Source organism: Pieris rapae, chromosome 3 (genome assembly GCF_905147795.1).
Source record: "Pieris rapae chromosome 3, ilPieRapa1.1, whole genome shotgun sequence".
In the NCBI taxonomy this organism is placed as follows: domain Eukaryota; kingdom Metazoa; phylum Arthropoda; class Insecta; order Lepidoptera; family Pieridae; genus Pieris; species Pieris rapae.
This window is the reverse complement of record NC_059511.1, coordinates 2,933,608-2,950,957: the sequence shown is the minus strand read 5'-3', so window position 1 is coordinate 2,950,957 and position 17,350 is coordinate 2,933,608. Positions and strand designations below refer to the sequence as shown.

Sequence of the window (17,350 nt, the reverse complement as noted above, 5' to 3'; positions counted from 1 at the left end):
ACATTCTGTTCATGATTCACATTTTCATTGAATTATGAGCCGTTTCCAATGTGTTTTTTATTCGCAATGATGTTTCATATTATTTCACACACAACTATATCATAAACAGATGAGCTTGCCACGCTCAACCCTCGTTGTAGGTTCAATCCCCCGTTGTGCTTCAATGGACTTTCTTTCTATGTGCGCATTTAACATTCGCTTCAACAGCGAAAGTAACAATCGTGAGGAAAACCCAAAAAATTGACAGCGTGTGTCAAGCTGATCACCTATTTGTCTATTAGAATTAACGGAAATTGGAAGCCTAGACCTAAAAAGGTGTTAGCGCCACTGATTTCTTATGTATCATAAATATTACATTTAGGTAAAACTTAATATAATTTAAACTTATAGACATAAAAGTGATAACTTATATTCAACAAATTGAAATTCCTTGAAAAAAACTTTCTAAGAATTTAATACTTGTAACAATTGATATCGAGTTATTAGAACTTTCCATTGTTATTTTGCCACTCATATTTTTTGCGCTTAAATAGCTGATACCGTCATGTTAACTTGTATCATGTAAACAATGTCATACGTCAGACCCATTGTTTCTCGAATAGGTTCATGATGCGTTGACTGGACACAGATAAAACAGTAGGTCGTAAACTAATAATCGTTGTCATTATATCTAGATCAAAACTTACATCTGTCAAAATACATAGAATAACCATAACCAATTATACAGTACGAGAAATGTTAAACATGTCTCAATATCATTCGAGTATCTTAGAGTCGAGTAGCAGTTTATGATGCACACGTCTTTCTCTTGGGTATTGCACACCCAAACTTTAGTCCACAATTTTCGGTGCTATGTACCAAGGTTTGTATGTAAATTTTTCGCATATACATTAAGAGGGAGTGTCAAACATGATCATAGTTTTGGACTGTCATAATCAGCGTATTATTTAAATGCGCGACTTCAGTCGTTCATTGACCTGTCTGCTGGCGTTTTTGATAAAACTGTGCCGTAGACAATCGCAAAATCGATCGGTGGTCGGGTGTCATTATTAACCCTCTCACGTATTCGTAAACAATTATTTGCGAGTAACACGCAGATACAATCGACGTGAATCATTAGCGTACAATTATTATAAGGGCATGTGTTCAAATGCATTTTATATGTTAATTACTGCATATACACAACCTGTAATAGGAAAATCGATTGATTTATGTTTGTTCACCCATACATTTTTATTCACTCTTATTCACTCCGCTGTTTCTGCGATCCAAAGAGTGTCTCGTACTCGGAAATAAAAAACTTCCAGCGCTCCCTGTCCCGTTGGTCGTTGTGCTCTTCTGCTCTTCTGCTCTGCATACGGCTTCTTATTCAGCCGTACCTAGGCCAACCTTCTGGTCTCCGACCGCTAGGCCGGCTCATGTAAATTTCCTTTACCGCCCGATCTTGGTCCATACTCTCAAAGGAACGAGGAACCTGTCCAGTTACATTTGTAATCTTCCTTAGTTAGTAGTTCCCATAACTACAAATATACAAATCTACTACGGTTATAAAATGAATTCTGATAGTATATAAAAACATCTTTAGGTTGATACAAGTGTTCGAACTTGCTTTAAAATAACACTGAAGGTTAAAGTTCTTCATATATTGCATATATATAGTGTATAGGAGTACCACATATGTATTTTTATGTATTTTGCAACGCAAGACATCTGGTCTCAATATTATGACTGCTTAAACCATCGTTATCTTAATAGCGCATTTCGTAAAACTTTTATGTTCCAAATGAAATAGTTTTGTGTTATTGTACCATTTTAGTTTTTTATAACGGGAAAAATGAATGCATCCTTTGATAATTTTGTAGACAAACAATAGTATTGGTAGGGTTTTCTTCTCTGCGCCAATGATAACTTTTCAGTATAGGCAAGTAAATTATATATTTCTATCTACATATATCTATTTCTGGCTGGATTTAAGCCCGGATCAGGTTATACGCTATGTTCGTTATCAGCCAAATACTTGATAAGCACAGGTTTCAGTGGAATATTACAAACATGACATATTCAAGTGTGTGACTACTGCAATGTTCTCACCTACAAGTGCATGGACGTGAGACGAATTTAATTAAAACAATTATTGATTCAAATATTTAGCACGCAGCTTCTATATGGAAGTTGGCATATACATCCTTTATACAACTCGTGCACACAAATGAAATGGCTACCGCATTCCAAACATTCCTCAATTATACGTTTGTGAAAACGGATCCATAAGTTGACTGTGATAAATTAAAATAACTGGGAACCATCTGTTGCCTTGCGAAAACTTTACTGTGAAATCGAATCCTTTGTAACATGAGTGAGATAATTAAATTTAATTTAATTAACTCTCAAGTTAATCTGCAACTTGAAATGAATTAGGTTTGCTTAAAGATTTAGTGTGTCCCACATAAAGCAGACTACAAATTATACGAAGATTTATCTATAATTATATTTTTTCTTGACAAATAAAGCGCTTAAAGTACTACTTTTTAGTGACTTATAAATAAAATAAATCACTGGCGCTTCAACCTCTTTAGGTCTTGGCCTCAGATTTCTGAATCTGTTTCATGATCATTTTTAAATCTAATAGGCAAGTAGGTGATTAGTCTCCAGTGCCTGACACACGTCGTCGACTTTTTGGGTCTATGACATGTCGGTTTCCTCACGATGTTTTGGTGCACTGCCGCGGATCCAACCTACGACCTCATGACAGTCGCACGCTGAAGCCACTAGGCCAACACTACTTTTAGTGACTTAACCTGCAACTTTTTCTTAATGTATATTTTTGTTGCTGGTTAATACGTTTAACAAGAGCAGGAGTCGATTACCGGGGATAAATAAAAAAACATATTCCGATGAATATGTAAAAAAGGGATAAATAAAAAAGCATATTCATCGGAATATGTTTTTTTATTTATCCCCGGTAATCGACTCCTGCGGTCATTATAAACTTCGTTGCTTGTGCAATTAAGTAAAACTACGCAATATAATATACTATAATAATAAGTAGGTTGATTTGAGAACTGGCAGTAAATGTAAAATTAAATTCATATAATATTTCTTTTTTTGACGTTCATAAGTGTACATTGTTACCTACATGAATAAATAAATTTTGAATTTGAATTTGAAATTTGAGTAGATTAAGTAAAACTACGCAATATACCTACCTTTTAACTTACAGCTTTTAACCCACTAAATCTTGTTACAGTGGCCTGAACTTCCAAGATCTGATTGTGCGACAGGGTGCCATCGACTCACCGCCAAAAACTCCATTCATCCTTGGTTTTGAATGTGCTGGAGAAGTCGAGCAGGTTGGCGAAGGCGTCACCAACTTTAAGGTAAAAAATTAGCTAAGCGTTAATAAAAATAGATAATAGGCATTTTGTTTAATTATTATTAACTGGCATCACATATTATAGATTGATTAGATTGGTCCCCAGTTTACTTACGACGAAAATCAGTCGTATAAGCCAGCGAGAATGGATGAAATCTTTCTAAATGATAATAATTACTACTGGTATTGATACAATACAATACAATTGATGATTCCTTCAGTCAGTCATTAATATTTTCTATCGATTACACACAAAACGCATCAATGTGCTGCACAGATCAAAAGAGATCGAGTGTCCCACGTTTGACCACTCAACGAAGCGACAACCTATACTTATCTCAAACATCATAATTTTTTTCGTGGGTCCATTACCAGGTCATATTCAAATCACGTTTTTTGGTCTCAGCCGTTAACAATGAACAATGGGTCGGTTTTTATACCTAAACCGACTTAGTTCCACTAAATTGTCTAGTTTCTAGAAGGAATAATAATAATTAAGCAGTCGTTGAAAACAAGTTATAAGTAACAGATCTTGTTAATTTGAATGACTCAAAGCAATTTAAAGTAATAACATGTTTTCTTTTTTAATTAACTAATATTAGATTTTCCAGTAATTTGTTACCAATTAACCTTGTTGAAAGGAAGCAATTTCTATTTGAGGCTGAAAGATATATTAATTACACTATAAAAAGATATACTACGTCGGAATAGATTAGGTTCAATTAACATTAATAAGGTGTTTAAAATAAATTTATATTTTGCATTGTGGAGGTGAATTAAATATGAGATAAGATATAGTTTTATGTTTAAACGATAACTATGATATTATTGAACTGTAAAACTTGACCTCGTAATCTAACTTATTTTAAGACTACTATCTATAACTATCTATCTATTTGATGCAGGTTTGATACTTGCATCAAATAGATACTTGCTGGAATCATTTATGGCATCAACATGTAGCCACAGAAAACTGATCTTAGGTACTTTTAAATGTCAAAGAGTAGCCGAAATTTGATTTGTTTCGCAATTTAGGCTAATTTCTATATTTATTTATTTTTGATATATAGAAATGGTTATGTCAGTACATATTCTCGTTATGCAGGTTGGAGACCAAGTAGTCGCTCTTCCGGAGTACCGTGCCTGGGCAGAGCTAGTTGCTGTACCAGCACAGTATGTGTACGCTCTGCCTACGGGCATGTCGGCCTTGGACGCCGTGGCCATCACAACCAACTACGTGGTGGCTTATCTGCTCCTCTTCGAGATGGCCAACTTGACGCCTGGCAAGAGTCTTCTTGTCCACTCCGCTGGTGGTGGCGTGGTGAGTAGTTTAATATTGTTCTGTCTATTTCGCAATTTATCTTTGTTAGGGATGAAAGATAAAACTCGTTGCAAGATAATACAGATACAAAACAAAGTACTCAGCTATATTATAGCATAGGGAATCAGCTCACAAGTTTTTGAAACTTGGCACGCACATTATACCTATATATTATGCATAGGTACAAATATACAATATTGTATTTCTCTTATAATATACTATATTTATACTTTACCTATTCCAATAAAGATAAATAGCATAATTACTGGATATATTAAGTTTTATTATCCAGTGAGGCCTTCATTTCAAAGCCCTTTAATGTCTAAATATCTGTAGTATGCATCAATGGGTCCTTTGTGTTTTAATCGTGTTATGAAAGATGAATCAATCTAAGCTTCATACTTCATTAAACGCATGATATACGCTTCGGAACAGAGGCTTACTTGTAGTGTTTAAATAGTGATTCACTGTAGTATTAATTTACACCAATATTTTGAAACTTATGAAAGAAATGTTGAAGCCAATTTAAAATCAATTCAAATATTAAGTAAAAAATATAAAAGTCATTCTTTTAAAAGGTAGATTCAACCGTTGACAAAATATTTAATATGTTAATCAGGTGAAAGTATAGCTTCCTATAACTTTTTTTAGCTTTTATTTGACTTGGCCACTATCGCAATCATTATTTAGTTATAAATAAGTTCAACCGGCGTGTGTGTTTATATATATATATATATATATATATATCTTCGTTTGCTGATTAAACTCCTCCTAAACAGAAGAAAATTTTTGTGTGTGTTTACGTGACTTCGAGAACGGTTCAGATTACTTACACATAGCTGATGGTTTTTATTTGACTTTTATACAGTCCGTCTGTCGGGTCCGGTAAAAAATAAATATTTTACGTTTATGACTAATGTTCTTTCGCATTTTTTTTATAAAAAAAAACAACTTCGTGAAGGATAAAGTATTTATTTAATTGATTTTATATGTGTAAGAACTAGTTCAAAATAACAGTGTCGTTATTTCAACAAAAACACGTTTAACGATTGAGTCTCTTTAAAATCGCCGATGGTTTTTGCAACAAGTTAGATACGTGTAATATACTGCTTCCTGTTGAATTACATTATTTTATTTCCAAATATAAAATAAACATGTATATTTATATAAAAATAAATTTGTTAAATCGCTGAAGCCAATTGTAGACAGTAGAATGTTTCTCGGGCTACAAATAATTGTGTTATTTTGCCAATAACCTAGCCTAGGAAACAGTCGATGTTATATTATTTATATATTAATGAAGAAAATAAATGCAGTTCCTATAGGAATACTGAACCTTTAAGACATATATTATGAAGAATATTCGAAAAGCCTAGGTAAGGTTACGCATAAATGATTCACAAAAACCTTTACACATAGCCCGTAGTAACCCATTATACATATATTTAAAATTAACTCTCGCATGTACTTCGTAAACCAGATTCGAGTATAAACAAATGTTTCTATAAAAATAAACTCGTAACATTGACCCTGAACGGTGAATATTTGCGTTAACAGGTGAACTATATAAAGCAATGTGGGAACTTAGATCTAATAACACGTTCCAGCGAACGAAACCTTATTCTTTAGTTTTTATCTTTGTATACTATTTTTTTTCAAGTATTAATTAATAAGAAAAAAATATTAAATCTTTTATTTGAGTAATACTCAGAAATTGATTCAAACATATCGGGATTGATGAAAGGGAACTGTGATGGGCAGTTTGACAGTTACTAGTTGCGATAATTTCTATAAAAGATTTATAGTATTTGTTATAAAACTGTCGCTGGCTGGGGCCGGTATACGATTTATTACAAATGATATTGAAATAAGCGTTTATTACAAAGGTGTTCAGATGTTGTCGATTACACTATTTTTTCTATAAGCCAATATCTCTTACAAACTAAAACAATGTTTCACTGATAATCGAACCATTTACATGGTGTATCATCTGTTATACCAAGTTATTGTACCAAACCATGAGGCTAATTTAGCGAAGTGCACAATCAATTAACAGTCTAATGCTCTGGATTAGGTGAGAAATATTTTTGTGGAATGCTCTTCCGTCAATTACATCATTCATTATCCTCAAAGTCAATGAACTGTTGGTAATTCGAGACGATTGCCCCAAGCGTGTATGGGTGGGGTCCAATTATACGGGTTTTGAAAATATTCAGTCAAGGGCGAAATAACTATTATTACTGTTCTATGTTAGATCACCACTCGACTATATTTATGTATCTACTTAGACACGAAAAGCATTGATGTAATTTATGCTTTCGAGTGTAATATTAGATGAGAAAGGCATGAGTAACATGATTCAAAGTCTATTTTAACTCGACGTGCTGAGGTTTGCATAATACTTTTTCTTACTTTCATAATACTTCTTTGTAAGAATATTTTTAAAAAGAATAAAAATATTTAATTAAACATATTATCTCTTTTGTTTTTATACATCCTTCGGCGTTCGGAAAAAATGTTGAGAGTCAATTTTTACGATGCGCGCGCACACAGTCATATAAAATCGACACTCTGCTGTAGCATTGTCAACATTTTAAAATAAAAATTTCCATTTCTTTACTTAATTATGTAGAAATATTTTTTTGTGATATATAAACTTTATTTAACTAGATAAAGCGTTATAATAAAACTTCAATCTATTTATTAAATACCTTTTATGTATTGTTAGTGTCATTTTTTCTACCAACGCAGAATCAGGCGAAAGATACAATTTTTAAAAAGATTTTTATCTTGTTACACCTAAGAAACTTCTAACGCGTGTATATAAGTACAAACACGTGTTTTTTCTTCATATTATGACACACTCGTTGATGCTAAGTTAATCCAACAAATAAAAACTTTGGTATGAAAACATTTGCGTATTATTTTTGTATTATTCAGTGCTTGGGCCTCGATATTAAATTTCCTGATAGTCTGGAGTGGGCACTAGATATACGCCCATGTTGTCTGTCACATATGGTTAACCCTTATAAGACAGTAATATGTGTCAGGGTTTCATTCTTGATGTCATCTTATGATTTTTCTTCAACAGGGTCAAGCTGTAGCTCAATTGGCCAAGACTGTTGATGATGTGACCGTCTTCGGAGTATGCTCAAAGAGCAAGCACGAAGCCCTCAAAGCGAACAACAACAACATCGATCATTTACTTGAGAGAGGCAGCGACTACACCAGCGAAGTCAGGAAGTAAGTAGCTGTAGTATTCTGTCGCAGAGTTTCTTGCCAGTTCTTCTCGTCTGCTCTCCTCTGTAACTCCCAAAAGTGACAGCGAGCTGATGAATCGCTATTCGATGTTACAGATGGCTTTTAATGTAAATTTATCTTTTATTTTGTTTAAAAATTTATAAGTCTAAATAGTTTCCAATATTTTTAAATGAATGTTTATTTGATTGTAATTAAAATGAGTTGAATAATGTCGATGTTTTGGAATACAATTATTGAGATATGTATGGTTATGAAGGATACAACAAGAAATTAAAGTTAATTTATCTTCTAAGAAAGCTTTTACCGGTGAAGGCAATCCGAGATATCAAGAAAAAAAAATATAAAACAATATAGAACTCTATTGTTAAAAGTTGTTAATATTAAAAATAATCGTTCTTTATTATTAATAATATAACTTTACTGTGCGATGAGAACTTAAGACGATTCTTTTGTTGTAACACTTAAAAACCATTGTTAAAACTTATTCAATTTATAACCTGGTCCGAGTAATTCAAAAATTCATAATATCCGTAGTGTATAATTTTGTTTTGATGAGATGTAGATAAAAAATAATTAGTAAGTTGTGCACTTGTCGTTTTTATTTTGGGCATCAAAAATATGGGCCCGACACTTTAATCTCTTTGTGATTCATATTTCATACCGCGTCTAATTTCAAAATTGTAATGCGAACACCAAATGAAGGGAGCTGAAATCACCGCTAAGAATAACCCTCGGCCCTTGCCACTTTAGTGCATATTTCTGAAATCTTTACAACTATAAATATTGACTTCTCTGTCATGTGTTCATGTTAATTAAGAGAGCGTGAAATTTCTCAGTTCTCACGTTATACTTTCGATTTCAAGATATTATTGTCTGTTCCCCTCGCGTTACGCATCGCCTATTTGACTTATTTCGTATTTTCTAACCCTAAAGCATTGTTTACATAACACCAAGCTCTCTTTGTTTTCAATAATTAATAACGGCGTGTAAGCCAAATATTTAATGCACGCTCCCATAAATTCCGAAAGCAAATAAACCAATTGTTCTACATCCCATGCATTCTTAATTGGACGTTATTAGTGTTACATATTTCTGTCCCACCCATATCGTCTCGTGAGCGACCAATTTAGTTAGATCCCTAATGATCATCATCTCTAAACAAGTTATTATCCGAGGGGAACGTATCATAGTAAAGTCAAGGTCCAAATACGTCTGGTACTGAATTAATTGTAGCAACTATAACTCGTTCCTTAGGGCAGCTGCTTTGTAACAGCCGCGCGGCATTTAATTCTTGTAAATAGATAAACATATTTTTATATCTGGAGCTTTATAAACAATCCAAACATAAACAAACGTTCAACACTTAGATGTGTTGGACGTGGTTGTAGAACTTAATCGATACAATTATAACGATATGTCTCGTTGATTGAATTTAAAATTGTCTTAAGGAATTTCAAACACGTGTTGACGTGATAAACGACCTTGGTTCTTAATAAAGATATCTATTAAGTGTCAGTGTATTAAAAATTAAATTTTTTATTGTTTCTCAAATTTTTTACATCAATAAATGAGTATGAGACAACCCCCGTAAGAAGTCAAGAGACACTTGTGTTGGGGATATTTTTTTTTTTAAATTTTAATTTAATAATGTGTCAGTGTATTGTATATGTTTTTATTCTAGGATTTGCCCTGATGGTGTGGATATTGTTTTGGACTGCCTTTGCGGTGAAGAGTGCAACCGTGGTTACTCGCTTCTGAAGTCTATGGGACGGTATATCTTATACGGTGCGTAGTCAAATGCTATTTTTGTATAATGATAAAAGGTATATGAAATTAAATTTGATAGTTAATCGATATGGGAATTCCTAATTACAAAGAAGTTGTAAGTAAAGTATCCTTTTTCTTGCAAGAAAAGACATTCCCAATAGTAATGATATGAAAAATGTATATCTTCTGAAACCTATTTAATAATTTAATAGTTAGCAGTAACCATCTAAATAATCAAACCTGAAATACTTTCAAGATTAATTTTTATCTAAACTTAAATACTTAAACATGAAGTTTAAACGCCTATCTAATATTTATTTATTTATGACTACATTTTCTATCTTAACAGTAATTACTAATACGATAGAATTCCAAAATCCCACACCAACTATTCTAGATAAAAACATTAAAAAATTAAACTTATATTCCTAAATCTATCTATCCATAACTAACAATATAGCTAGCAACTCTTGTGAACTCAGCCAGTGTACAAACAAAAATATTATATTGAGTATAAAATGTCCCTTTATCACAGGCTCATCTAACATCGTGACCGGCGAGACGAAGAGTTTCTTCAGCGCTGCGCGTGCGGTGAGTAACTAATTTAATCTGATTATTGACAATGCAAACAAAACTATCGCCTTAATCAAATTCTTCCTTTATTATTTAAACATAACGGAGTACAGTGAGATTGTTAAGATATAGTTGAACACAAAGACATTGCGTTCGCAATAAGTTTAAATAAAACTACAAATTATCTTACATGGGTTTAATAAACTTATATAATATTCGGCAAACAACAAAAAATAATATTGTAGACTCTCGGTGATCAAATTGAGTTTTAATTATTCTCAAAGTGACAAATAACTAATACGATAAAGCAATAGCTATTTCAGAATTTTATTATATTAATTACTGGGGTGTAACCGTTAGTAAGTATTTATATACTATTGTTTATTTACCAATGGCGTTTCAAACTTTTAAGTGCCTCATCTGTATTTGTACTAAACATTTTGAATAGGCAAGTATGAGAGTTTGACGTTGAATATATCCGCCTATTATAATAATAATAATAATAGTCTTTATTCAGATACATTTTATATTTACATATAAACAAATTTCCATTTTAATCCTCTTTTAGTGTATCTGTGTGCCCCTTTTTGACAAAAGCCTTCTCCAAATCCCGCCATTCCTCTCTGCACTGTGCCACTCTCTGCCATGTACCACTTGCTGTTTCATTAATGTGGTCTATCCATCTTCTCCCTCTTTTGCGTTTACTGTACCTTGGGCACCAGTTAAGTCGTTTTTTTCTCCACTTTTCTGTACCTCTTTCCAAATATCCGACTTTTATTACGAACCAACAATTAACTATCCATAATAGTTAATGTTGAAATGCCTACATTGCGAAATTCTATAACAGTGTTAATATGAATTCGTTAACAATGAGCGGACGCCGGTAACAATATTCCCTTGAAACCGTATTAATACGGAAATGGCAACATAATCCAACTCGTAACTGATAGAAATGCGTTTATTACGTCAGCGTTTTTGCAACAGTTGCGTTGCGGGTGAAATTGTGGTGAACGCTTACATGTCTGAGGTTACAGGATTAGTAATGTTAAGTATCAAGCTAGGATTTGTCGCGTGTTCTATTTATAATCGCTTTTCCCACATGTTTCGCATGAGAGTATTAGACGTAGAACGCTCTCACCACGGCCTCTTTTCTTATAAATCTAGTAGCAATGTACCCTACATCTTATATATTGTCTATTTTAATTTGTTCTGAAGCATTACAAGATGCAAAAGAAAAGGGCAGAATAGACTACAAAGACAACTCCTCTTAGATACTTCCGAAATAATTCATTAATCTATTTAAGTTAATATACCATCCATATTTTCAGTGGTGGCAAGTGGACAAGGTGTCGCCAATCAAGCTGTTTGATGAGAACAAGAGCTTGGCGGGTTTGAATCTCCGACACCTACTGTTCCAGCACGGCCGTGCTGATTACGTTCGTCGTGCTGTCGAACGTGTGTTCACACTCTGGGGAGAAGGAAAAGTCAAGCCACTGGTTGACTCCACCTGGGCTTTAGAAGATGTAAGTACACCGTATTGCTGTCACTTAGAAGAAGAAGGAAATCTTGCCAACTTAGGTGTCGATGTAATTCTGTACTAAAATGGTAGTAACTAATTCTTTGTGTGCTTTACAGGTTGGTGAAGCTATGCAAAAGATGCACGACCGTAAGAACATTGGCAAGCTTGTGCTAGACCCGTCGCTTGAGCCCAAACCGAAGCCGGCTACTCCCGCCAAGGGCAAGTCCGGCAAGGAAAAGAAGCCAGCCAAAGAAAGCTCCGAGGAGAAGAAAGAAAAAGAGACTAAAGAGGAGGAGAAGAAGCCAGCGGAGAATGGAGAGAAAAATGGTGAGGAGGCCCTCACTAACGGTAACAGCGACGAAGGTCAGTGCCGAATTGTGACCAGGCATGCGTAGACGCATAGACGCTTCGATTTTGATATTGGCGCTTTCTTTCTTACATATAAATTCTTGATAGTAAAGAGTTACATTTAACTCGATTGTAGAATTATGTATGTCTAAGAAACTGCCAATTAATATTTGCAAAGTTAATTTATAATCGAGCGCATTTTTCACCTCTTACACATTTGTTGATTGCATATTGGCCTCACTTATTGAAACGTATTGATCAACACTGTTTATAATGAGTTCGTAAAGGATCGTTAATTTACTTAAGAATCGTTCGCGTTTAGAATAACATAAGACGCTTTAAACAAAGCTGTTTATCCTAACACTTGCATTTTAAACCTTTACTCATTACTTAAGCGCTATTTGTTAAGTCACTTATGTGTAAGAGGTTACGCTACGCACAGGCTAAGCGCACATAAATGGCTTCCAGTGAGAAGCCTCATTGCAGCTTTTAGATTTGCTTATGCGGAAATTAAAACTATATCAAATCAAAAACTCATTTATTCATGTAGGTAACACAATGTACACGTATGAACGTCAAAAATGAAATATACATTGAATGCTTCTAATTTTACTGCAACTTTAATGCATTTGTATTAAAATGGACCAAAACTTCTTCCCAAATATACGCCAAATTGATTTTGGCATTAAAATAATTTCTCTTCGCATTTTTCTATTTATTTGTTCAATTTGCTTCATCTTCGCACAGTCGTTTAGCCTAATCTACATTTATTATTGGGCTAAAACAAAAATTATCTGATATTCACAGGTAAATCTAAAGGTTGCAGTGTTTGTACGTTTAGCTAGCTTGGTCGAAAACAAATCGGGATACCTTTAGTGAGGTGTTTTTTATATTTTAAGTACTGCGTGCATAGTTTTAAGACGATGCTTTTGCTGCAATATTAGATGAAGAGCTTCATAACTATACGTTTCCATTATTTAAGTTTCGGCTTTGATTCTGTTGGTATTTCTATGATCACTTTTCTTAAGAGCAGTTTGTCCATATAATTAAGTAATAATAATAAAATTTTACTAGTGCCACGCTTTTTTTATTTATGGCAGAAATTGAATGTATTTTGTGATTCCAGAGTCCAAGGATAAGGAGAAGGAATCTAGCTGAATTGTTTCCCCAGAAAGCTGGACCAGATAAACCACCGCCAATTAATTATTTTAGTGTTGCTCGTTTTAGCGATGCGCTTGCACACCGGCGCTAGACACCACAATATTATGTTGCCTTTTCATTTTGAAGTCTGAGTATGACCCTGTACTATCTTGCAACGTAATCTGTGACTAAGAGGTTTTCTTTAATTATTTTACAAAGATTTTTTCTTCTATATAAAAAAAAATGTGAAAAAAATCCATATTTTGTCATATTATGTTGCAAGAAGTCACTGACGTACAATTTAAGTTTATTTTTATACGTTTTTATTATTACGTAATAATTAACGGTACAGCGAAATCAATCGATTATCTAATTTAAATCAAATTTATTTTTATATTTCGTTTTAACTCTGGCCTACATTATTCGTTTTCATCTCATAGTTTTAACGTTAATTTTAGGAGTTTCGTCAGCGGTTATTTTGAAAGGCTATTGTATAAGATGCAGAGATGCTTAATCTTTATGTATGTTAAGCTTTAATATTTTATTAGTAAATGTTTAAAATTTGGCCCTGGTCCCTCTCGCCGGCCGCCCCTTCGTCGCGCTCTCGCTACTCTAGCTTGCAAAACTCTTTAAACTCGTCTCCTCCCATATCAAAAACAAAATCGAAACCGTGAGTGATATTTTGTAATAGGTCTAGTTTTGAGAGGCACGCCTCCTAGCATTTCCACTTTAATAACCAAAACGAATCTTGGACGATTATATTTTTATACTGACTATTGTATATTATTTTCTAAATATTCATTAAAGAGAGCGTAATCATACGACTACGGCTAGCGAGATTACGACGAATTTTCGTGTCTATGTGTAATGTAAAATTCAATGTAATCGGTGGCATCATTACTCATACCTAAATTATATTTTTATAGACAAAGAGTCTAAAACTTCTAAGGCTTTCTATGTAACACAAATATCACATATCTACCCTCTCACGATGTATATTAATGTTTTGATAACAATATTACTCTGCATTTTTCGATATAACTAGTGTTTAAAACATATATCTGGGATAAGGTAATTAACCGGCATACATGTACAGTATAGAATCGTACGCAGTACTATATCTTCGGTGTGACATATCAGATGCATTATGGGAAAGGCTGAAAAGTAGTGTCCGGTCCCCGGAATAAAACGAGGCTATTCTCTTGCATATAACTGGAACTGCTCAATGTAACCTGCCATCGCACTGACAGACTAGGAGTTTTATAAATTTTTTACCCTTTTTGAAAATTTTAAGCGAGCCTGTTCGACCACGGTTTAATAATCGTCACGGGCGCTATTGAATAATTTTATTTGCATTCAACCCCATGCCGTCGGTCGTAGAAGCTCGTGAGATGGTAAGCATCAGTAGCAAAACGTAGATAGCTTTTATATTGTACGGTGGCTTGGTGCTAGTTTCGTATGCGGATACGACTCGCTTGTTTTTCGGACCAAATCCTTAAAGCTATAGTATTCTTGTCACTTTGTCGCTTTATGTGTCAAATTTGTGCGAATTTCTAATGTAAACATTATAAAAGTTTGTGTATATCGACCTCTATAATGGTTTTCTAGAATTATCTTCTATAAGAATATTTGTAACTCCACGTCTCTGGGGCGACCGCGTCTTTGTGATTGTGTCCAAATTGTTGTAGGTTAGTATCGAATTTGATGCCAATATTAATTGTAAAGAGCCGGTTCGGGTTGATGCGATCGCTCCAGACATAATAGGCTGGGTCTTTATGTATTACACATTTATTTTTGTAAGGGCGGGCCAGTGTGATATCTAATATGAAATGGATAAATAAATATGTATGATCTGTAAAAATGCTTAGAATGGTCTTTTATTTACATACCTACCGTGGACATCTTAATATCCACGATTCCCTTAATTCATTCCTATTAGTTGTACGTAGTGGCAGTAAATAAATGTCATATATCGATATTTATTCTATACATTTTCACTGCTGATGAACACGTAGAACACGATCTCTGCGTAGAAATCTGTCATTAGATATTCAATACCTCAAATCTCAGTGTATTAGATGATTTTTTGGAACGTCTCTGGTATTTTCAAATGCAACACGTTTTTTATATAACATGGGAGTAGTTAAAATCCTAACACATGCCTTTACCAGATGATTTTTTATTTGAACCATACAATAATGGAATTTGACCATAAAAGTTAATAGAAAAACACCTAAATTACTGAGATTTATTTTAGCAGGAAAGTCCCTATTACACGAGTGCTAAATAAAACGGTTATAAATCTTTCCGACCACGACAACTATCTTTAAATCCATTGAAACTTGGATATAGAGAACAGGAAATACCGAAGTTTTAAAGAAAACAATAAATATACATTTAGTTTATTAAATCGTCTTCACAAATAATTTAGTCCAAGTATATTCCATAGACCACAACATTAGCATAGAGGTGACAGTTTTCATAATTGTATGAGGAAAAAGCATCTCGCTCATGATCCCACAAGAATGAATGGAACACGTGGACACTTTGTTGTCGGCGTTGACCAATTGTTACCAGCACTAATATACGGTATCTGCAAATTAAAGTTTAAGAATTGTTTTGCTTGTCAATAGCATAATATGTACAACACGAGAAGCTATACCCAAAATCTACGGCTACATAGAACATACAATCTACAATCTGTGCGATGACGTCATCCTCTAAATAGCACTAACTAAATGTTTTCGAACGCTGAATTTATATGTATGCAACATATCGACATCAGCCACAGGATCTTCCAGCCACCCAGCCGTTGGTTGTTGGATAGACTGACAGCAATAGGCAGACACGTTTCTATTGCATTTATAATTTATTTTTATAGGCAAGTATACTATAAACCACATAGTTTCTTAATTAAAAGACCTCAATTCCAAGTCCTTAGATATTAGATTATAAGACCAGTGCATTCCTAAGCATTGCACACACTGCGAGTTTACCAGAGGTATTCAACTCGAACGATTTATCTTTGTGCTTCCGATTAGTTCAACACACGCCCATGGACCACTTAAATAAATCAAAATCGTTACCTTTTTGTAAGTCTAGATATTCAATTTTATGAATTGTTTGTGATGATACGTGCGTAGTCATTTATCGCTCATTTCTATAGGATTTTACATGAATTAGCGAATATTTACATAGTAATACATTTTGACTACAAAATATCGCGCGATTTGGTCTTTGAATATTACTCACATAAAAAAAATTATCTTTTGCAACAGAAGCAGTAGATACAAGAAGTAACCGATGCCCCAGCTAGCATTGGTAATATTATGTATATCATTTTTTAAAGCTTTATTTTAACGGTTTTCGTTTAAACTTTAAAATACATTTTAATCATTTGACATTTGTGTTGAGTTTTAACACTAATTTATACATACCTTTATCTGTAACATAACATACAGGTGATGTCACCTCATTTTACAGACACATAGCATGTCGAAACTGTGAATATCTAAATTTGCAAAGCATTTTGTACAACACCTGTCATAACTTTCTTCTTTAACTGCAGTGCGTATATTTTCTGCTAGGCTAGAGCAGAGATCAGGAACCGTCTTTTCACTATACTCAATCTCCTCCAATTCCGAATCCACTATCCGTTTTAATATTTTACCAACCACTTCGGTGCTGAAATGTTTTCTTGGTTTCAACTGGTATGTTGGCTGGTAGGTTCTTATCTGTTTAATAGGTTTTGAAATAGACATATTGCTTGTTTAATCAATATATTTTCATGTATTCAAGTGGTTCAGTGTTGCATTACCAATTATTCCCAGTTCCGATCTAAGTAAATTGTGGTTGCGGTGGGTAGTTTTTTTTAAAAACGTATTCATCTAACTGTATCGTAGTCATACTTAGCATCAAAGGGAAGATTTTGGTTTAAATTCTACCTTATTAATTTTGCGTTAAAATACATACCATTTTTAGCTTAACGCTTGGTCTACGCCCAAAACCCAAACTCATACGCAAAGAGTCTGTATTTTTTCTGCTGGCC

The 17,350-nt window shown here is 33.7% G+C and overlaps 1 protein-coding gene across 2 annotated transcripts in view; it reads left to right on the top strand.

The window, feature by feature from the left end:
- Positions 1-15,169, top strand: part of LOC110991473 (synaptic vesicle membrane protein VAT-1 homolog-like) — a 32,254-nt gene extending 17,085 nt beyond the window's left edge. Inside the window, exons 2-9 of one of the 2 annotated variants that reach the window (XM_022256841.2) lie at positions 3,248-3,377; positions 4,479-4,694; positions 7,786-7,937; positions 9,637-9,740; positions 10,258-10,313; positions 11,624-11,818; positions 11,931-12,177; positions 13,289-15,169. In XM_022256841.2, the coding sequence (XP_022112533.1) occupies positions 3,248-3,377; positions 4,479-4,694; positions 7,786-7,937; positions 9,637-9,740; positions 10,258-10,313; positions 11,624-11,818; positions 11,931-12,177; positions 13,289-13,320 (1,132 nt within the window). In that variant the 3' untranslated portion in view covers positions 13,321-15,169. The remainder of the gene's footprint in view (positions 1-3,247; positions 3,378-4,478; positions 4,695-7,785; positions 7,938-9,636; positions 9,741-10,257; positions 10,314-11,623; positions 11,819-11,930; positions 12,178-13,288) is intronic. The other variant, XM_022256850.2, reaches the window with a different exon arrangement.
- Positions 15,170-17,350: the final 2,181 nt, after the last annotated feature.